We start from the raw sequence: 22,257 nt of genomic DNA, 5'->3' as shown, positions 1-22,257 counted from the left end.
CCCCAGTCCTGCATAGGAGCAGTGTGATAAAGAACTCCCTTGGTACCGTGTTCACAAAACAGTTCCTGGGATGGTGGCCCCTGTGCCCAGTACTGTGTGTTTTGTTCTGTGATAACCCTGTGTGCAGATGTCAGGCGGGCATCTGGGCTGCAGCAGCTGCCAAGCAGGAACTATGCAGAACAGTGTGCCTTTGAGAAGTGGCTAAGCAAGTTAGCTCGCAGGATACTGGCCCAAGGTCATGGTTCCCAGCCTTTACCCCTGCCCCACACGAGTAGGCCTGTTCATCAGGCTGCAGTGTGGAACCCACGACTAGGAGGACACCTGTGCCCCACAGCAGGGCCAGGGCCATGGTCAGCGGCTCAGGTGCATCTGATATCTAAAGAAGAAAGACAAAACACGCCCAATAGTGAACACGCTTACCCACAGTTCAACCACGTGTGCACTGCAGGGAGTGATCCCGTGGGTCACTGCCACGGCGTTCCTCCTCGTACCTCAACCAGTGGCTCTTCAGGATGACCCAGGAGACTCACTGAACACAACGCAGGCCTGCCTGCCCCTCGTTTCCAGTCCCAAAAGCCCGCGGAGGGCACAGAGATCTGCACACACACCACTTGTGTGGGGCTGGGACTGCTGAGCGGTCTCGTGGGGGCCACACCCCCTCCACAGTGAGTTCCTCACCAGGAGAAGCTCTGCCTTCCATGCTCTATAACACCAAGTACTGGCCAGGACGGCCGTGGCCCTTGGGGACCGGCAGGCAGGAGGCCTGCATGGCAGCTCCCTATGCACCCGGCCGTCTCCCTGCAGGCCCTTCTACGCGCTCAAGAGTTAAGGAGCCCGCGGGATGGAGTGGGGGCAGGGGAGTGGGGCGAGGAAGGGAGATCAAAGCCAGCTTTTGCCATAAATGCTAATGGCCACCAGAGCCTGGGCTCCTCTCCTGTCCTGCCCCACTGCCCGCCTCCCGCTAGGGTGTCAGTTGTTCACCTGTATGGAAATGACAGCCGCTTGTCACGCCGCACATGAGAGGCCTCACTTGCAGCAGTAACTAGCATGCCATCTCCAAAGCTGTCATTCTCTGGTGTCAGCACAACCCACTGTTCAAAGATTTGCTCTGACACGAGGCAGGCAGCGCTGTGACTGTGATTGCCGTGGACTCTCACGCTCCACTCCGCTGGCAGCTGCTCGGCGCCCAGGGTTTGTTTCACCCAATTATTTGTTTGTCACTTGGAAGCCCAGGATGTCGAGCAGGTATTGGGGAGGTATTTTTGGCCTGATGCACAGGCAGAAAGCATAATGAGGCCCTCAGGTGAAGGTCTAGTTTGTCAGTTAGGTGCTGGGATGATGTGCAGCTGAGCAGCCTGAGCAGCAATTAGGGTATTTGAATAAGATAAGATACCTGGCAGGATGCTGAGAAGGCTCGGAAAGTCGGCCTGAATTTCCAAAATACCAAAACCCTCCGAGTAGGCAGTTTTCAAGTTAGTCTCGGAACTAACACAGGAAGAGATGTAGGAGCTGCCTTTCTTCAACCCCAAGGGCCTTAGAAGGAAAGAAGGCTCGAAGCCAGGCCTCAGCAGGACCTGAAGGCACGCTCTGAGGCCGAGGCCTTGGCCAGACGGCGCTAAGGGTCACTGGGTCAAACGCCTGCTCCTCAGGGGACGTGAGAGTCATCCCCGGCTGCCTCATGAAGTCAGGAGTTCCTGCTTCCCACGGGAGCAGAAATCAAATTGATTTGATGTCTAACATCTTGAGAAGAGGCCATTACACAGGGCAACTTGGCCCCTGTGGCCAAATGCAAAAAAAACCAAAACCATAAAATGTAGTCTGTGAATCTAATACTCCACCAAAGCTCACAGCAGCAGGGCCCTGCTCCTCACCCAGGAACCTACCCTCCAAGGTTCTCACCGCCTCGTCCGTGACGTCCTTCCTTTCTATGGTCTCTGGGCTCAGAAAGCGAGAGCAATTCTCCTGCACACTGTGGCGTGGCAGGGACAGCACGGCCTTGCTCCTCCTCAAGCCCACGTGGGACTCGAATGTCTAAAACCTTTCCCCACAGACACGGGAGACGGTGAACACAGCGAAAAGCCAGCAAAGGGCAAAGAGAGCTAAGAGTGAAGTCCACACTGTGGTCACTTCTAGCCAAAGAAAAGCGAGAAGGACTGCCCAGTAAGGAAAGCCTGGGAGGTGGACGGGAGGTGGGGACACCCCTCCATGACCGAGACGCCCCGCCAAGCTCCCCAGGCCTCGTTTCCACTCAGAGGCGGAGTGAGTCCTCTCACAGGGCAGAAGCTGCCTGGCAGTGCCCCCGGGTGCTCAGGCAGGGACCTTCTCTGGCACTGACCCGCGGCACGGCCTGCCTAGGGGCAGCGGGAGTGATGACACCAGCCCGCCCGAGAAGTCAAGTTCGGAGGAGCCCAACTGAGCCCTCCCACAGCCGGCGGCCACGTCCGCTGAGCAGGAGGCGGGTCTGCGCCCACCCAGACCGCAGGAGAGGGCGCGGTGCATTCCTAGCAGCGGGTCTGAAGGGCAGAGGCTGGCTCTGCACCCCTCTTCCCTCGCCCGAGGCTCGACCTCTTTCTTGCCCCTCAGATCTTCCTTCCAGAGATGCGGTCTCTCCTGAGAGAGCCAGAGGCCTAACCTCCTCCACCAACTCGCGCCAGCTCAGGCCGAAGTCAGGCTCCCTGACTGGGAGGGCACCTGGCCTCTGGGTGCCGGCTACTCACAGACCTCTGACTTCAGCTAGAGGAACCTCGGCGTGCCTGCACCCCACGCTCTTCAGTCACATTAGAAAAGCAAGTGGAATGCAGAGACCTGCCGGATGCTACAAGAGGCTGGGCTGGGCTCAGGTGTCCTCCGCCCGGAGGCCGTGGAAGAAGGCAGCGCGCAGGCCACACAGATGCTCCACGACTCCCTGCACCTCTGCCACTGCCTGCTCAGCCGGCCTGCCAGCAGCACTGACTTTTTAATGGAAGATTCTGGGTGGGATTTAGTCCCCCACTGAGCACAAGCCAGCAAGTGTGGCCCTTGTGGGTAACTCGCCCTGCAGTCCACCAAGGGCCGGTCTACTTCTGGTTGGCTGACCTTTCAGGGTTCACCTTAGATCAGCTGCCTCCCCAGAGTCCTAAGGCTAATTTTGTTTTTCTAAACTAGTAAGGAACTTCTTTTCCGTGACACCACCTAAGTTTAAAAGAAACTTGCCTAGCAAGTGGGAAGCCCTGGGTTCAACCCCTAGTACTGCCAAAAAAGCAACAACAAAAGAAAACAAAATGAAAAGGAGAAAGTCTGGGCATCTTGGAGTAAGTTCACACTCTCCCTGCTCTGGTCATGCACTGGTCTGCTCACTTCCGCGTCTCCAGAGCCCTGGTACCTGGCCAGTGCTCAACACTGAAAGGATCAATTTCAACATGGCTTCCACATCGCACCAACTGAAGGAATAAATGGACTAATCACTGACGCCATTTATTTAGCAGCTAACGAATCTGATTTTAGAAGACTCCTTGTCAAACCTGGGTTTCCGGGTGAAGTTCATGGGAAGTCCTAAGGAAGACTTAGGAGATGGGTGGGGAGATGCGGCAGGGGCTGGCAGTCAGGGAGAGGAGACTTACTATGGAAAACCCATCCTGGCTGTAAACAGATAATGAGAAAATGATGTCATCGTGGCTGAAATTAGGTTTTAGTGTTACTCTGCTGAGAGATGTGAAAGGTGATAGATAAGAGGGGGAAAATGTTTTCCAAGTGGCTTTTAAAGGCATCCAAATATAACCGCCTCCCACATCAGTCTATTAACGGGCACACTTGAGACACTTCCCTCTTCAGAAGGACTCTTAGAAAAGCAATGATGTGCTCTCAGCCTTCGTCTTTACAAGAGAAGGTTTACGAGGGTCAGAGAGGCAGACTTGAGCACCCACAGAAGGCCGCTCCCCATTAGCAGCTGGGCCCCACGCCCCCAGCACAGACCTGGGCCTGAGCTTGCATGGTAGTGGGGAATGGCCCTGCTGGAAGCTCCCGATTCACCGCCACTGAAGCCCGGGGACAGGCAGAGACCGTGGGCCTCGCCGGGAGTGGGCATGGGCTGCAGACTTGAAGAGGGACGTTTTCCGCAGCAGGGCAGGAACTGGAGAGCCCAAGGCTGAGCGGGTGTGGTGCAGCAGCATGGGTTTGGGGACACCTTCCTGGACAGCGGGAGCCATGCTGGGGTGCTGGACTGTCCTGATCCTAAGGTCCCGTTTCTGCCGGCCTCCAGAGAACCGGAACTACCTGGGGAAGGTGTGGAGGGGAAGCCCTGGGATCCTCGCCTGGCGTCACCTCCCACGGCCCCTGCTTCCCCTAAATCCCATGACGTGCGCTCCTGTGCGGCTCCCCCTTGGGTAAAGGCAGAGACCTTTCTTTTTTCACAAAATATTTTTTAGTTGTCAATGTATCTTTTATTGTATTTATTTATTGGTATGCGGTGCTGAGGATGGAACCCAGGGCCTCACACCTGCCAGGCAAGCACTCCACCACCGAGCCCCAGCCCCAGCCTGGGGAAGAGACCCTTCCATTCTAATCCTCTGCCATGCCCTGGGCCTGGTACAGGGTGAGTGTTAGGAGCACTCGCCTTGAGTCAACTGAGCCTAGTTCCACCACTCACTGGCTGTGTGCCCTGGTGCAAGTTACTCGTTCTGAGCCTGTTCCTTATTTGAAAACTCGGTGAATCACATGAACATGACCTGTCAGAAAGCAAGTGATGCACAAATGCCCGCATTCCCAGGAGCTCCAGCCTCCTTGCACACAGGGTGGGCTTGGCCTCTAGCTTACTTTGTAATGGGGAGTCACTCTGAAGATAGATGAGGTCATGTCTGTTGAATGCTTAGGCCAAGTACAAGATCAGATCAAAACTGCACAAAGCAGGCCAAGCACTTTGTATATAATAACCTCACTTAATTATCATAGAAACTAGGAGGGAGCCTTGGAGACTCCCATTTTACAGAAGGAAAAACCGATGCTAAGGTGTTTTAGGTAGCCCAATTGCACAGCTATAAGCAGCGGAGCCAAGATTCTGATGTGAACCTTGAACCCAAAGCCTACACTAGAACGCATCCAACTCTACAACACATGCCACTCTGCAGTAAAGTTTTGGTGCTTGTGTGGCAGATCAAGCTTCATATTAATTATGAAGCGCTGAACATCTGGCCAGTCCAGGAATGATTCCTCCCAGATCCTGGAAGTCACTTCTGCCTTCTAGAGCAGCTTTGCTATTAGTCCTTCAAAGCCAGCCGTAAGCTCAGCCAGGTGAATTACAAGGAAGCAATTAATTCCCTGATGACTTAACTGATCCAGCTTAACAAGGACTGGGCAAGTGGCAGTGGGTGAACCCGGTCTTAACAGAAGAGGCTGCTGATGTCATCACCTCCCGCCCCACCCCCGCACAAACCTCTCCCCCTGTCTGCACCAGCAGCAGGAGGTGGCCTTGGGAAATGGGCCCAAGGCAGCCTGCATCACCTGCGGTTTTCCCTTCCTTCGAGGCACCTTCTCTCTTGTGCACGCCCTGCACCCCCCAAGGCAGGCGTGGTCATGTGATCTGCTCTGGCCAATGCGACGACTGTGACCTGAGAATGCACTGTGGGTCCCCTGGGATCCCAGAAGAGGCAGCACCAGCTGATTTACAGCTGACACCAACTGGAGACCTTTGAGGTTATTTTGTTACTGCAGCAAAATGTACAAAAGCAGACTAACAGACCTATTAATCAGGGTAGAAGGGCCAAGACATCGCTCAAGAACCAGAACGTCCAGATGGGCGGCTGTGTACCATGGATGATTCGAAAGAAGAGCCCCAGGGGCAAGGTGACTTTTCACCCTAAGCTATGCCAATGGCACTGTATTTGTTTTCCAACTCTTAGACTCAGTTCATGCAGAGAGGACCACTCCAATGGAAAACTCTGCACATAAGACCCACAGGGACCTGACAGAGGCTCCACAAGGGACTCACTTCTTCCACTCCTATCATTTCCAGGAAGAGGACCAGAGACACCGCCTCTCATGATCAGCTTTCCTCTTGAAGGCAGAATGAATTTCCAAATACCAATTTATGGGCCACTTCATGTAATCGGGCCTTAGAATGTACTCTCCCAATAAATCCAGACATGCTCAGCCGATCCACAGAAGTCAGGCCTGCGGAGACGGGGGTGTCCCGGGGGACTAGAGGAAAGGGGTAGAGAAACTCTGAATCCAGGCCCAGAATCACCCTGGTGGACTCTTGAGCAGAATTCGACAGAGAGACGTTTCTGCTTTTTAAAGCACAGATTGAGCAAGGGGGTAAAAATACTTTCATGTTCGCTCCAGGCTAAATAAAAGACAGCTGAGCAAAAGTTCAGGCACCATGAAATTAATAAAATCACTGTTGCACTAGCTCCACCATAGGTTCAGGAATAAACTGGTAAAAATCCGAAGCGCACAGAGCAGATTACTCAAGTGGGAATCAATCATTTTCTCCACTGAGGTTTGCTGGCACTTCCTCATCCAGTATATGCACGGGATCCATAATTCACCAAAGTTGCTTCCTGAGACTGAGCATTGCTGGGCTTTCCCAGTAATTGAGACAAATTTTGTTTGTTAAATAAATTCCAGGCAAGAGTATCTTTGACTTATGCACGGGAAAGGAAAGGATTCTCATGTAAGCTGCGAAACAATGGAGTTTTATCTTATCTGAGGAACTTACTGCAGCTTGCCTGTGTGTGTTTTACTGCCAAAATAAAATAAATTGAATCAGCTCACACATGATAACATGCTCTTTCCTAACTCATACTAATTGCTTGGCTAATTGATGTTTGTTGAACTTTCTCCATTTCATTGAGTGATTAGGTACAAAGCTAACAGTTGACATCTGTAGGCGCTTAACTGGCGTCTGTAATTACTGTTAATGTTAAATAATTGTTAGTTAATTGGAGTGGTAACTGACTGAATGGAATCCAGATTGTGAAGCAAAAAGAAACCTAGTTAAATAAACATACATTTTCAGAGAAAACAACATTTTTCTGCAGTTGTCAGAACTAGAAACAATCCAGAGGCTGTGGGTAGGCACAGGCCTCTGTGTCACAGGGGGCTGGCCAGTACCTGAAGGTGTCCAGGGAGGGGCCCCTTTGTCATTTAACTCTCCTTCAAGGTCTGAGGATGGATTTGAGGATTTTCCTTAATTACAATGGCCCACGGTAAGTGTGTCCTGCTCTGGAGGCGGGAGAGCCAGCATGAAGGGGCTGAAGGGGGCTGCGCATCTGAGCTTCAGATAGTGCTGCGCAGCAGGGACAATTCCTTCAGAGGATGCGGCTAGCACAGTAGTCAGCACAGGGCTCTGGGAGTCTGAACATGGACGCTAGGCATCCCGTGCACTCTACTGGCTCTCAAGTGGACACAGGGCATCCGGGCCTGGGATCTGGCTTCCTGCCTTCCCTCTGGGGTCTGCCCCCAAAGACACCATGGAAATCCTCTGCGTAGAGTACCATCCACAGCCACCAGAACACGTGGCTTTACCCAGGGTCCCCAGCACATGCTTGCAGGCCTTCTGCAGAGGAACAGGTAGCAGGTATGGGAACACAGGCCACGGGAAACACTCCACACAACATGGATTAATTTTAGGCTCTTGCTGGAGGTTCTGCACCAGCAGTGCAAAGTATGTTTCCAAGAATTCTCCAGAAGAGTTCTATGCTGAGCTTCTGTCTACGAAGTAGCTTCCACAGGAAGGTCAGTTTCCATGACAAAAGGGGCTGATTGCACTCCTTGCAGTTGGGGGGAGGAGGTGCTGGGACCTTAGGCCTTTGTCTCTCACCAAGCACCAATTACCCTTCAGCACCATTGAATTCTCCACACACCAGACATCTCTGACTCCTAAAAACCCCAGGAAACCTCTCAAAGAGTACAAAAAAGGTCCAAGGGGAGAAAAATACAGAAGGAGTGATGCGCCAACGTCCCCTTAGCTGGGATTTAAGATGTGACAAAGCACAGCTAGTGCACAGAGCTGCAGCTGGCCGCTCCGGCCCAGGACCTGGGCACCATGACTGGAAACACTCCAGTCATGGAAACACGTGCAGTGCACGTGGACTTTGGAGTCTACACCAATTGTTTTCCTTAAGAAAGCTAGTCCATAGTCAACCCATTATCTTCAGGCGCTTGGAATTGTTTTTGGGGGGAGGGACTTTTCTCAAAGTTCAAAGCCTTGGTGGCAATGAAACTCCACCTTTTTTTTTCAAGAAACAAGGACTTCCCTCATGTCTAAACCTCACGAGGTGACATCACTGCCATTGAAGAAGGTTCTAGGTGCCTAGTGACTAACCCAGCACTACCTCTGTGTAGCCCGTTTGGCACCTCTTTTCCTCAGAGCTCAGACCTTCTTTCCGCGGACGCTGACAGAGCCATACTGCCAAACACCCAAAGGGCTCTCCAACTTCAGGGCTCCAGCCTCAGGACAGCCGGCCCTTGACTAGTAGGCGTGGTCAGGCCTTGGCAGTCTCCATGTGTGCTCGCTCATCATGGTGACCCCAGGGCTGGTCTGTCGCGTGAGGTGGGTCCTGCTGGGACGGTGGCTGCTCCCTCTCCACTGGGTGCTCACGGTAGCAGGGAGCAGATCAGAGGCCCTTCCCAGCTGGACCATTCCCCACTCCAGCCCCTCAGAGATGCCCACTGGCTGGGCGCAGCTCCCTCCCTGCTGTTCAGGGCCTTGCCCAGGAGGGTCCAAATCTACGACTGAGACAAAGGTGAAGGAAAGAAGGGGCAACAGCTCGGGCACCCCGGTCTTCCATGTGCGGCTCACCTAGCTTGCAGGGTGAGTCCTCAGAGGAGGCAAGAAGGGGTGGGGGCCCAGGGCCTTCTCTCCCCCGGCGGGGACCAAGGCGCCACCACCAGGGCTGGTGCCTAGTGAGCAGAAGGCTCCATACACACCTGACCCTTGGCCTTCCCCGTTCCTCCACCCAGGAGGGCCTTCCCTCCTGCTTCCTCTCCTGTGCAGCTCTGCCCTGCAGTCCAGGGGTTTGAGAAGCGGTTGACCATCCCAGCAGGAGGGTTGGGCGGCAGCAGCAAGCAGTCTGTTTCCTGCACTTCTGTCTCCACAGCGAAGTGGCAAGGCCACCGAGGAGAGGAGGCCCTGGAGCAGCTGAGAAGGGCAAGAGCACCGGCCAGGCCCTCGCAGGAGTAAATGCTCAGGGAGCTGGGGCACGGACCTGCTGCTCTTAGGGCAGTTTGTCCAGCCAAACAGGGACAGTGAGGCAGTCTCTCTGTTTTGGTCTCAGTGGGAAAATTAATTTTTTCTTTGGCAGATGGTTGAGTCACAAAGACAGAAGGATTCATAAAATTCACATGAACATCCTATAAACATTTAAATACATAAAGATTAAATAAGGCAATCATGACCTTGATTAAACTATTTTTCATCCCTACAACGTGAATCCTTGGGTCGGAGAGGCCCGACTCCACACTGTCTGTGAGTGCCTGGCCCTCATCGGGCAAGTCGTGTGTGCACGCAACCACGTGCTGTCTGATTAGTAGCTTGCTTTCAAACAGGAAGTACAGGGTATTAACAGAAAGCAACGTTTTGGAACACCTGAAAAGAAAGATCCTACTAGCTCTCCATCACATTGGAAGGACTCCACAACACACACGTCAAAAGAAAACCGTGGCTATGTTATAGAAAACACTCTCGGCGCCCATGGTTCCAACCCTTTCCAGTTCCTTGTTCTATCCCCATCAGAGATGCTGGCCCAGGACTGGTTTCGTTATGACTGACAATCCTGACCTAGAGCTAAATGACCCTTTTGGGCTCAGGAGCAGCCTGAGCCAGGCCCTGCTGCTCAGCCCAGAGCTAGTCTCCAGCACCGCGAAGCCCCACATCAAAGCCACCCCCTGCACCCCCACCACAATCAGCTTGTGAGATTAGCACTGCCCTCCTGCAGGGAAATTTTATGGACCGAATCTGCCCGCCACCAGGCTCAGCAGCATAATCTCACCAAGAGCTTAAAGCCACGCTTCTGTAAGGCCAGAATACTGCCAGGTTTCTGAGAGGGAGAGCTGATATGTAGCTTTAAACATCTGGAGGTGGAGGGACACACGTGTCAGCTCCCCCACACTCTTGTTAGACTGCTCAATAAGCCGAGGCTTTGAAGATCTTCCCAGCAGTGTTTGTTACCTGGTGTAAATTTGCCCTTTCTTGCAATGCTTTTTATTGCTTTTGGCTAAAGACACCGGACAAAGACAGGAGACCTGACTTTCAGGCAGGCAGGCTGTTTTGCAGGAGAGCTTGAACTTGATGTGCTGGAAGCTGGCAGTTCCTTGAAGGCCTTGTCAACCATCCATCCAATAAACACCGCCACTACCCGGAGTAAAAACAGACCAAACCCCCAGCACATAACGAGACTCTCTGCACCTGTCTTGAAGCAATTATTGACATTATTGCTGCACAATGAATCTCCTTTTGAAGTTGTTTTCCTGATATTTAGCAGTTTGAATACTAATCCCCTTAACAAAACTGCCCTGACGCTCCCCCTTGCTCCCCCTAATCGCTTTCTCTCCAGGGAGGGGTGCGGTACCGGGCAGTCTACTTTGCAGCACCTGGATTTGCACTGATTTGCTCTTGTCATTCATGTTACCAACAAGAATTAGCATAAGGCATTAAGGGGAAACTCTGGAGGAGAAAAGAAAGGCCATTTTAATGGAAATAAGGGGCAAAGGAATAATCTGCCATCAACTAAAATGCTTATTTGTGTATGGTTTCCCAAGCAAAGCTTAGAAAAAGCCTGTGTTGATTTTAGTGTACACAAAGAAACCTTAATCCTTTCAAGGCAACTAAATCACCCCCAGAAAAGCAGCTCAGAAGAAAGGCACCCTGTCAGGGGATGACTATTCACAACCAAATAGATGCCACAAATCAAACTCTGTAAGTAAACAAAAATAAGAATGTGGGAAACGTCTGACGGGGAGGCAGGGAGCAGCTCTCTACCACCCTCCGGCCCTGAGGAGTCTTTCAGGGCGCTGGCAGCCCAAGGCACTGCCCCTGAGCCAGCTCGCCCGCAGGGCAGGTCCCAGGAAGGGGAAACACATTCCAGAGCTTTTTATAGCAAATTAGCAAAAGAAAGACAGGAATCACCTGTGGCTGATCCTGGGGGTCATGGAGTCCCAGAAGCCCTCTTCTGGTGCCCTGTCCTGCCTCAGTCTCCCTGGGACACCCTGCTTTCTCACAGGATGACCTACTGCCGGCCCAGACTCTCCCCTCATCAAAATGAGCAGTAAACAATTATGCATTTTTACGCATGAGCACTGTCTGCTAGGAACTGCACATATCTTCTTTTATTGGGCTTTTAGCATTATGGATAACAAATTTATACAAACTTTCAGTCCATCAAAAAATATGATGAAATATAAAACTGGAACTCTATTATGCAATAAAAAAGATAAAATTCAATATGACAGTAATTCTGGGAGTAACAGCAATCACATAAGCACACACACCTCAAGGGAACTCTAAACATAATGTACTATTTAAAATTGCAGTTGGTTCAAATTCCCAAATAATCTGGGAGTCAAAATAACTGCACTTGGAAATGTCTTACTCACCAGCTAGCAAAAACGCTAGCCAAGGCACCAGAGAACGCTGCAACGGCCTCACAGTCCCCTTGAAGAGAACCCACTCTGATCCAGGGCTACCAAGATCCCCAGTGTGACAGAGAGAAATTATCACAGGCAGCTCATCTTCTTTATTTAGCAATTATCCTGAAAGGCCCTAAATCAGGTTCTATAGTGGAAAAGCAAAGACTAAATAGTTTGTATAATTTATACCTTTCAAATTACACACCTTCAGAGTCCGTGATTAGAGACTCCCCTAAATTTCATTATTTCCAACAATACTGCTACGAATGAAAACTGCCAAGAAGCCTACTGGCAATGATTTAAGATAAGTCCTCCCTTAATGTACTGCTATATCATTAGCCTCTCTTACTCTAGATCGAGGTCTGGAAGAAATTAATGGGATAGTGCATATTTAAATTCTGCCCTCTCGCTCGTTTATTAACTTTACAGAAAGCCCACAGCAGAGTAAGGCTTGGTTTATGGCCACAGCACTGTGAATACTAAACATCACAGGTCGGTCACTGCAGTGGGCACTATGCTCGGACTGCTGAGTCCCTCTGCTAAGGAGCTGGCAAGCCACAACCAAGCTAAGGCGTCTGCGCGCCCTCCTCGCGCATAGCTTCCCGCAGGAAGTCACAGTCACACAGACAGTAGTGGGTTCCTAAATCAGGATTCAGCGTATTCTCTTAAGATGCTCTTAACGCATCACAAACATTCAGCTCAAGCAAAAGCACAGAACGTGAACAGCAGCTCCAGAAGGGAAAGCAAAAGACCACAAGGTGTCCTTCCCTTTGACGACGAGGAGACCGATGTTATAAAAGCCACCACTCAGAAGAAGGAAGGAGCCTTACCTTTGTTTACAATTACAGTGTTGAAGAGTTTTTCAGAGCTGGCATCTGATGCCTGAAAAACAAGAAGGGGAGGAAAGGGTTATGACCGTTGACACCATCAGCCCATTATCAATACCATGACTGTAAGCCATTTCACTCCATTTGAGGACGGCTCACAAGGAAGCAGCACTTCCCACGTCATCCAGAAGGTGGTGCTAGCCGACTGCTGGAGAGGGCTGCAGTGCAGCTATTTGCTGGAGAAAAAAAATCTGCTTTTAAAAATGTGTCCTTATTAGACATATTATCTGTGCAAAACATGTTTCTATGAGATGATACAAAAAGCAATTCAGCTCATTCGCATAATGATTTTCCAATTTCGCTGACAGATCATTATTTTGGAAATGGTGTTTTTTTGCATGCTACTTGTAGACATGCCTATTTTTCAATTTTCTTCCACAAATCAGAAATGCCTACTATTTAATGCTCAGCTTTTTTCACTAAAGTGTCAGCCAACACTCCCAGAAACTAATTTTCGTCTGGTGATCCTGAAGATCCCTGTTTCTTAGAGGAACCAGGATGACCTTGGTGATCAAACAGACACAAGCCGACGTGCCCCAAACCCTGTCACCGTGCATGTCACCAGCTTGATTTCCTTTCCATTTTCTAGAGCTCATGTCTGCTAATTATTACAGTGGCTTGAGGAAAGCGAAATAAGCCTGTTTAAATAGCAAGACGAAAGCCAATTTAAATTATACACTAATGTTCTGGAAAATAAACATTAGATCGGTTTAGTGGAAAATGCTGGAATGTTTCAGAAGCACTGAATATTTCTAGGAGTTGAAAAAATAAAAATGAAGCAATGTACTACATAATTTGAAGGTGTATCTCCACTTAAAGGCATAACACCCCTCCTTCACACTTCACAAGCGATGCAAGGCCAGACACCACGGTGAAGACGCAGAGAGGGCAGAACACAGGCAGCGGATCCCAAGTACAGCGTTTTCTCACTCTGGGGCTGGCTTTTGGGGACAAAGAAGATATTCTGCTCAGTCTTTTCATGTTATACTGATGAAGATGAAACACTCCAGTTCATATCTGGGGGACATGTTCTAGTTCTCCGTGCAGGTGATAAAAAAAAGACAAGAAATATTTTTACTACGGCTATTTTCCCTTTAATTTTAATCTCTATCTATAGGGATGGTTCAGAAGATTAATGGAATTGAAGGAAAAAAAACGAATGTGCAAAGTAAGTACTCAACTGCACACACCTATACAGTTTAAAATAAACCCTGGACTTTTCCTCCTCCTCTGCAGGAAAAACAAAAAGTATACAGAGCTTTCCTGACATCTTAAACAAAACTAAATAAAACTAAATATACAGTAGCTTTTCCTAAAAATCAACTGCCAAAAAAGTGTTGCATGGGGGGAGAAACAAGTGATGCATCAAACAGATCACGACTCCCGAGTTAGCCAAAAATGACACAAATCGTGCTGTTTTCCCGCAGCATTCAGGAGAATTTCTAAGCATGCGAGTTTCCCAGCTAAAAACTTAGCAATGTGAGTATTTCGTTATTCTTCGATGAGAAAGTATCTTTTAGGATAGCTTGGAATTCGGCTGGAATGGTTGGTCCTTTCATGGCTTAAAAAATAAACTGGAGCTGATATTTTTTAAGGAAAAACAAAGCTATTCAATCATTTTGCCAAGGTGAAATAACCCTTAAAAACGGAGGGATTACCTATTATGATTGATTCTTACAGGTCCAAAGAAATAGTAAACAAATGACTGCGGCCCACAAATCAGAAACACAGGCAGGGGAAGGAAGAGGATCCGGTGAGTGCTCACTTGTACATGGTGCGGGAGAGCGGGTCCTTTGGTTCTGCCACTCAGACCCTTCTTGGACTGCCACCATTATGAGCTGCACGCGGCTCTGCAGTCTTCTGATAGGCAGATAAGGGTCCTTCTGTCTGAACCGAACTTGAGGACTTGATCATTAAGATGCCAACCAGCCAGTTATGAAGGAGGTGAGTCTGACAAGGTATTCGAGGCCTTAGGAGTGAGTGTGCCTTCTAATAAAAGATTTTTGAGCCCTTTAATTTACTGACATGTCACAAAGCCTGAAATGCCGCCTCCTGTAACCAGGGCATGGGACGTTTCAAAAGGCCGACGTGGAAAATACGCCTCTGGCTCCCCGTAAAAAGGCTTAGAAATCCCTTTCCCCATGCAGGTGGCTCAAGCGGTGCCGACCACCGTCCTACAAAGTCAGAGCCGAGCTTCTCAGCCGAGGCGTGAAGCGAGGACCACGAATACCCTTCACTTCTCCTCGATGAACTTTCCTCTACTTGCACTTCTCAAGCATTTGCACAGATCTTTTGGCTCCCTGGGTCTGCACCGTGGGCACGTTTTCGTTTTCGTTATTTGCAGGGAAATGCCTGCATTGCCTTCCGCTGTCGGGATAATTCTCCCAGCTAATTTTTTGTCTTTTTAAACCAACGACGACGCTCGGGAGTGCAGGGGCGAGCGGGGCCTGCCCGGCTGCCTTCGCGGGGCGCCGGGGCGCCGACGGCCGCGCTCGCCATTTGGTTTCCTCCCTGGCCGGCTCGGGGAAGCGCCCCGGGAGGCGAGGCCAGGATTCAGGAACTCGAACCCCTTGTGGGGCTTTTTGTGTGCGTGGATGGGAGGGTCTTTTCCCGTGACACTAAAAAATCACTAGAAACCGCAGCTGGCGTTTAAAGAAAAGTTAAATAAGTCAAGCAGGGCCGAGCGGGGAGGCCGAGCGAGGGCCTGCCGCGCAGCCGGCGGCTCCCGCAGCGGGTGCGCTGCCCCGTCGGGTCGCAGGTTGGGCCGCGCCCGCAGAGGGAGACTTTGCAACCCGAAAAGAGAAACCTCCCGGAACTTCGGCGCGACTTCCTCCGCCAGCCGCGCCCGGCTCTCCTTTCGCCTACCCCGGACCCTCGTGCGGGCCGGGACCCCGACCTCCGCACGGGCCGCGGCCGGCGAGCGAGAGCGCGGCGCGGCGCCGAGGCCTCCAGCCCGCGCGAGCGCAGGCCTCGGCCGGGAGTCGGGCGGGGCCCCTCGGGGCGCCCGGGCTCGGCTGCGGCCCCCGCGCCCTCCCGGGCACCCCGCGCAGCGCCAGCCCCGCGCCGCGGCTCCCGAGCCGAGCCCGCCGGCCGAGGGGCGAAAGTACAAAGGCGGGCGCCGGGCCGCGGGGGGAGGGCGCGGAGGGAGGGGGGGTGGCGGAGGGGCTCCGCGCGCCAGCCGCCAGCAGCCCGCCCCTGCCACCCCTGCCCGCGGGCCCGGCCGCCGCAACAAAAGACCCCCGACCCGGCCGCCTCCCTTCCGACCGCGGGCGGCTAGCGAGCGAGCGAGCCGCGCCCCCCGGGCTGCATTACCTGGTTGCCAGGGGTTAAGCGGTCCTGTCAGCCCCAAGTTCATGGTTTGGGTCCTTAGCAGGGTTCCTGATGGGCGATCGCCAGAGCCCGGGGGGGAAACCGGCCAAACACACGCAGAGAAAACGCCCAACTCCAGCCCGGCTCGGTCCGCAAGTCTCTCCGCTCCTTCCTCGCCAAAGTCGGAAAGCGGATGCACGCGAACCAAATCCGAACCGGAGCAGCAGCCTCGGCGGCCGGGAGCCAGCGCCGCGCGCACACATCCAGCGCGGCCGAGTCCTGGCGGGCGGCGGGAGGGAGCGCGCCCGCCGAGGGCGCCCGGCCCGCGCTCGCCCGCTGCTCCTGCGTCTCCTGCGGCGCGGCGGGCCGGGCCGGCGCGGCGGGGGCTCGCGAGGTGCGTCCCGGGCCGGCGGGCGAGGCGGAGAGGAGCGGCCCGAGCCGCCGCCGCGGCGCGCGGAGCTAGGAGCGAGGCGGCGGCGGCGGCGACAGGACAAAGGAGACCATGTGCGGAGGGAGGGAGGAGGGAGAGGGAGGAGGAGGAGGAGGGCGCGCGGCGGCGGCGGCTTCTCCCCGGCGGCCGCCTCGGGCTCCCCGACAGCCGGTCCCGCCTCTCCAGCAGCGCCGCGGGCTGACTGGTCCTGGGCCCGCCGCCGCCACCGCGGCGCTGGAGGGAACCGCTCCGGGAGGCTTTATTTGGTGCCGATCTCGCCGGCGCGCGGCGCGGGAGGCGCTGCAGCGGCCGGGGCGCCGGGCGGGCTGCGCTGCGCTGGCGGCGCCTCCTGGCCGCGGCTCGCGGGCGGGCGGGCGGGCGAGCGCCTGGGGCTGGCTGGGCTCCGGCCCGCGCTCTGCTCGCGGGCGCCTGCCTCTCCCGCCGTGCGCGGCTCAAGTGAACTCCATCGGCGGCCGCCGCCGGCGCCGCGGGCTCCCTGGCTGGACGGGGGCGGCAAGGGGCGGCGGCGCGGGGCCCTCGCTCCGGACTTTACTCCCCGACTGCGTAGAGCGCGCCTCTTCCAGACGCTCGCAGCTCTCGGAGCGGGACTTCTCGGCGCGTCGAGCCCGAGCCGCCGCTGCCACCGCCCCTCCTCCGTCCCGCCCCGCGCGCCCCGCCCCTCGCCGCCCCTCCTCTCGGCCCCGGCGCCGGGTCTGCCCCGCGGGGGCGCAGTCCCCGGGCGCGACACCGACAGCTGTTGCTCCCCCCGCGGCGCGGGCCCTGGGTCCCCATGGCCGCTTTCCCCGCGGGCGGGCACGGCGGGAACTGCAGCGCTCCGCGCCCTCTCCGCAGTTGTCGCTTCCAAGATTGCGCCGTGGCAGAGAAAGGCCACTAGGCCTACAGCCTGGGGTTGAATTGCGACGAGGCTAGTCACATTTGCAAAGAGCAAGTTAGATGGGTGGTTGTGGGGGATCAAGGGGAAACTGTGCAAAAGGCTTGGCACATAGTAGGTGCGCGGTACAAAATAATTTCATAGTTGAAAATGAAGGGGGAGGGAACCAGAGTCTAGGTGTCAGAACAACAGAAAGGGCTTCATCTAGGCTCCATCCCATCATGGCTGAGACAGACCGTTTGTTAGGTATCGAGGATAATAGGGCATAACCTACCCTTTACAATCCCCCCAGCCCCATGCCTCAAATCATCTGACATTTGTGCACCTCACGTCCACAGAAGTGGAGCCTGTTCCTTTCACATGCATCAAATAAATGTATGGAGAGAATTCTGTGGGCACCAGTTGTGCCATTTATCTTCACTGTGTCCAGTGAAGTGCCTCCCCAGGGAAAAAGAGGTCCAATGACCATAAAGAGAACCCTGACCCTTCTCTCCTAGCTATCCTTTTCCACCAGAACACATCCGGGTCTCTTCTGCTCAGCCTGGTGGGCCCCTTCCAAAGAGCCCCAGCCTCCTTATTCATTACGTTAACCAAGGGCCCTGAGAAGAACCAGGCCCTGCAAGGAGGCCGGCAGACCCTCCACACCTGCTCAGCTTGGTGGGGTCTCTCTCCTTAGCCTAGAGGAAATGCTACTTGGATTTTCCCAGTGCACACAAGACCCAGACTGCACCTGGGGGGTGGGGGTCAGATAGAGCCCCACACCAAGAGCGGAGCAAGAGGGAAGCTTCGGGTTCCTGAGTTCCTCCCAGTGCCAGCCTGGGCTGGAGTGTGCCTGGGGAAGCTGAGGAGGAACAGGGCTTGGGAGAGATGTGCGCCAAATAAAAATGACATGGAAATTGCTTTGAAGGAATGCCGTCAGGTCCTCACCTCTTTGAAGTTGCACATCCATCACTGTTTGATTTCATGGTGCCCCTGAAAAACTCCTCCAGCAGAAAAAAGGGGTGCTTGCTGCATGGCATACTTTGACCCCCTTGTTAATAAAAGGGATTTTGGAACTAAGAGGCCCTCTCTCTTTAGTCTTATCCCTTCCCAAACTAGCAGCACTATAAAGTGTTAGGAAAGTATTTCTTAAGGTAGGTAACAATTTTTTTTTTTTTTTTTTTTTTTTGGTATTACTACTTCCAAAGCGGTCAGAAAAAAAAGGCACCTCAGAAAGTGGAAGTTTGGAGATGGATTTTCCAATTGCTTACAAGGTGTTACAAAACCAGCTGAGGCCCTCAAGCTCTGGGACGTTGGTTCTGGAGCTGTTTCTATAACGCCAGGAGACTGAAAGGCAAACATTCAATTTTCAAGAAAAGACATTAAAATGTTTCTTTTGGAGTAATCAAAATGGGAGGTTTTTCTTATCTCATTGCTCTAATAAAATCAGTGTTACAGGGTAGAAACTCCCTGAGCTCCTGCCAGCTTTCTCCTGGGGTAAACTGGGACTCGAGAAGGTGTGGACAGCTTGCAGACCAACTGCAATAGCCACTTCGCCCTCTTGGGTGCTTTTATCAGCTGCCATTTGTTACAAGTACCATGTCATCGACAATAATCAGAGATAAGGCCTCAGATAGTAGCCTGGGTAAGATCTGCATGTGTTCCTGGACCCTGATTACCTGTAATCAGGAGGAACCTGTAAGTGCCCATAACCAAGCCTCTGGGGAGTCCACAGAACACAGTGGCCACATTCAGCACTGATGCCCTGGGCTGCCCTGGCTCGCCTGGTGCACCTATCAACCCACGAGCTATAGTGCTCCACCTCTCTCCAGAGTCCCAGCCCACTCTGACTGGTCTCCCAGCAGCTCTGCTCCCCACAGGTGAGGACAACAGGCACACACAGCATCGGAAGGAGGAAAGAAGAGTAAGTCTTGGCAGCACATGCAAGTAATCCCAGCTACACGAGAGGCCAAGGCAGGAGGAGGGCAAGGTCACGGCCAGCCTTAGCAACTAAGCGAGGCCCTAAGCAACTTAGCTAGACCCTGTCTCAAAATAAAAACTAAAAAGGGCTGGGGGTGTGGTTCAGTGGTTAAGTATCCCTGGTTCAACTCCCAGTACCAAAATAGATAGATAGATAGATAGATAGATAGATAGATAGATAGATAGATAGATAGAAAGAAAGAAAGAAAGAAAGAAATAAAAAGGGCTGGGGGTATAGTTCAATGGTAACGTATCCCTGGATTCAATTCACAGTACTGGAAACACAAAAGTAGGAAAAAGGATGAAAAAATAATCTGGGTATTTCCTTAGTCTGTGACTGAATCCTGCTAAGAAACCTGACTTTTTGAGACTCAGGAGGGTTCTTTGACAGGCGAGGCAAAGACTCTGCTGCTGCCACACCGCTGGCCCCTTATTGGAGCTCTCACTGAAGATTAGCAGTCAAAGGCTGGAAGCCATCGTACCTGTGACAGCCAGGTGGTCCACCACCACCCTCAGCATCTCAGGTGGCTCTGAGGAGAGCAAGGCCTCAAGAGCAGGAACCCCAACAGGTAGCAGAGAGCAGGAGGGTGGCTCAACAGTCTTTCCAGAAACACTTTTAACATGTGACCAAAGATCTTAGCCAAGTTTGTGACCAACTTCACTGATGTTTTTGAAAGCTACTTCAAGTACATCCTCCTCAAGTCTCCAGACACTTCTGAAGACAAATCAGGTTGAAAAGCCAAAGGAATTTCCAAATCAATCTAAAATGGCAACATTTTAGAACTTAAAATGTTATTCAGTTTTATCACAAATGATCAGATTTACATTAAACATGCTTGGGAAAATGTTCCTTAAAAACTCTGGCCTTCTGTTGAGCATTTTACCTTAAGAAATGTCCTTATTTCTTTGTGTCCTTCTCAAATATAATGACCTTCAAACACGGCAGACAGAGCAAGTGCTGGGTTCTCAGGTCTTCACAGGAAGGGGAGTCTTTCGGAAACTCTTTAGGTCTTTCTTGCTGAGTTATGTCTTAGTTTGCAAAGAGCACACAAGGGGAGTGCTAACCCTAAGTTTGTTCTTCAGCTGGTCTTGGGAAAGATGTCCCCACACCTGGCTTATTTCTGAGACTCCAGGAGGCTTGATTCCTTTTCACTCTGAAGTTCTTTCAGCTCTGAAAAATCTAAGTTTCCTTCTGTTTCTGGGGAGGGCTTAGGGGCTGGAACTTTGGAGCCAGCCCCTGGTTGACACAATGGCCCTGTCACTGCTCAACCACAAGAACACATATGAATCTTTGGCTCTCAGCCTCTGTTCCTTGTGTGCAAAATGAGATGAACAGGGTCCTCCCCTTTATTGGACTATTGTCAGTAACAGTACCCAGAATTGCTAAGTAGGATATAGGAATTGGTCACTGTGATTCAAGATGACATGTTTCTTTTGATCACTATGGAGAGCAGCAAAATAAAGATATCTTTTGGGATGCTATAATATCCATGCCACGCCTTCTGCTGGTGTTTCTCAATGGGGATCACCTCCACAGTAATGCAAGCAGTCACATGAACACAGCCATGACAGTAATCTCCAACAGCTGGCGCCATGGCCTGCACCACCTCTCCTGGAGAGCTGTGCCCTCACACAGCACTGCTGAGCAGTCCCTCTGCACGGGCCAGAACCTGAGCACGAGGCAGCCCGAGTCAGACACGAAGGCCAAGGGACATTGCTGACACGCATCTTTTTGGTAGATCATAAAGTCGAACCTCAAATCAATGAGCTGAACCTCATAAAAGTAAGGGCTTCAATTTCTCAAAACAACAGGCAACCGAATCATGTCATTTCGACATGTTAAACTGTCACTTCCAGTTTTAAAAGGCTGCCATTGTGCTTATGACCAGAAAAATGATGTCCTACTCGGGTGGAAGCACAGTTTGTCTCTGCTCGATTTGACTTTGGGTCTGACTGCACAAGGACTATGCCTTAGTCACCTACACCCATGCCGGCCCCAGCGGCCCTGGCACAAGACCAGTGTCAGGGGTCTGGTCCAACATACCTACTTGCAAAGACATGATCCTTGTGTGACTGTGCCCTTGTGTGACTGTGCCATGCCTTCTTTCTGAACTGACCTGGTTTCTGGCAGAGAATCTCTGTCTTGGAGTTTGTGGCCAGCATAGTACTGGGGGCCTCTCATCAGATGCATGAGGAGGGAGAATGAGCTTCCCAGTAGGACTGGGTGCACCCCACAAGTGTCTGGGTAACTGGCCAAGCGGAGGGGATGTGCCGAGGAGTCCAGAGGGACCTGCACTTGACTCTGGTGTCGACTGCTCTTGCTCATTTGGTCAGCCAAACGTCCAGTGCGAGGAACTGGGATCGAGAAGGTGCCTGCCACCAGGAATAAGTGGCACCCTCTTGTCCAGCTCTCCGGCTTCTTGCCTCTGCTGCTTCCTCACACTCTGCCTTCCATGCTCTTCAGCGCAAGGTTAAAACCCTCTCAGGGCCCCAGGGATTTCTCCTGTGCATGCCAATCCCTCTTCAACTACAGAGCAGGGTTAGTGTCTTAGGGAAACATGCTCAGTCGACTTCAGGTGGCCCCCAAACCCCAACCCCTCTGCCCAGATCCTGTCCCTTCTGAAAGGGTGATTTTTAAAAGCAGCTCCATTCCTCGTGGCTCAGAATAGAGGCAGCCGTAGTTCATGCTCTTGCTGCGGCGGAGCAGAGCCCTCCATTCTGGCACCATGTTGCCACAATTGATCACGGGGCAGCAGCGAGAGGGAAGTAAATAAGCCGAACTGGGTTAGTTTATGACGCATGCTACTGAGACGCAGGGGGGAATAAATATTTTCCAAGTGTAGAAGTCAAGAAAAAGAATTTTACTTTCAAACTTCACAGTGTACTATAAACTACAACAGGGAAAAAAACATAAAAAAAGACGTAAAATATATCTTACTTAACCACCAAGTCTACATTAAAATATTAACATTCAGAATCTGACAACCCAGAGAAGAAAGGCAGTGGGAAGAAAGAATGAATTCACTCTGCCCTGGAGTCGCCCGCGGCTGTGGGCGCTCATCTGACTCTTCACAGACACGGGCAGGACCCTGTGCCTCCTGCTCCCCACCCGGTCCTGGTAGTCTGCTTCTGACCTGGACTCCGCTCTCTCCTCTCATCCCACTGCTGTTAGCCGTGTG

General features: G+C 52.4%; 1 protein-coding gene across 12 annotated transcripts in view; it reads right to left on the bottom strand.

Annotated features, from left to right (window-relative positions):
* The window catches only part of AUTS2 (activator of transcription and developmental regulator AUTS2), a 1,098,554-nt gene that overhangs the window by 64,740 nt on the left and 1,011,557 nt on the right, over window positions 1–22,257 (bottom strand). For all 12 annotated transcript variants that reach the window (XM_079120201.1, XM_079120204.1, XM_079120194.1 and 9 more), the window contains one exon: window positions 12,432–12,483. In XM_079120201.1, coding sequence (XP_078976327.1) covers window positions 12,432–12,483 — 52 coding nt within the window. The remainder of the gene's footprint in view (window positions 1–12,431; window positions 12,484–22,257) is intronic.

The sequence above is a fragment of the Sciurus vulgaris genome (genome assembly GCF_902686455.1).
Source record: "Sciurus vulgaris genome assembly, chromosome: 18".
NCBI lineage: Eukaryota > Metazoa > Chordata > Mammalia > Rodentia > Sciuridae > Sciurus > Sciurus vulgaris.
The sequence above is the reverse complement of the archived record's forward strand: the minus strand, read 5'-3'. Positions and strand labels throughout refer to the sequence as shown.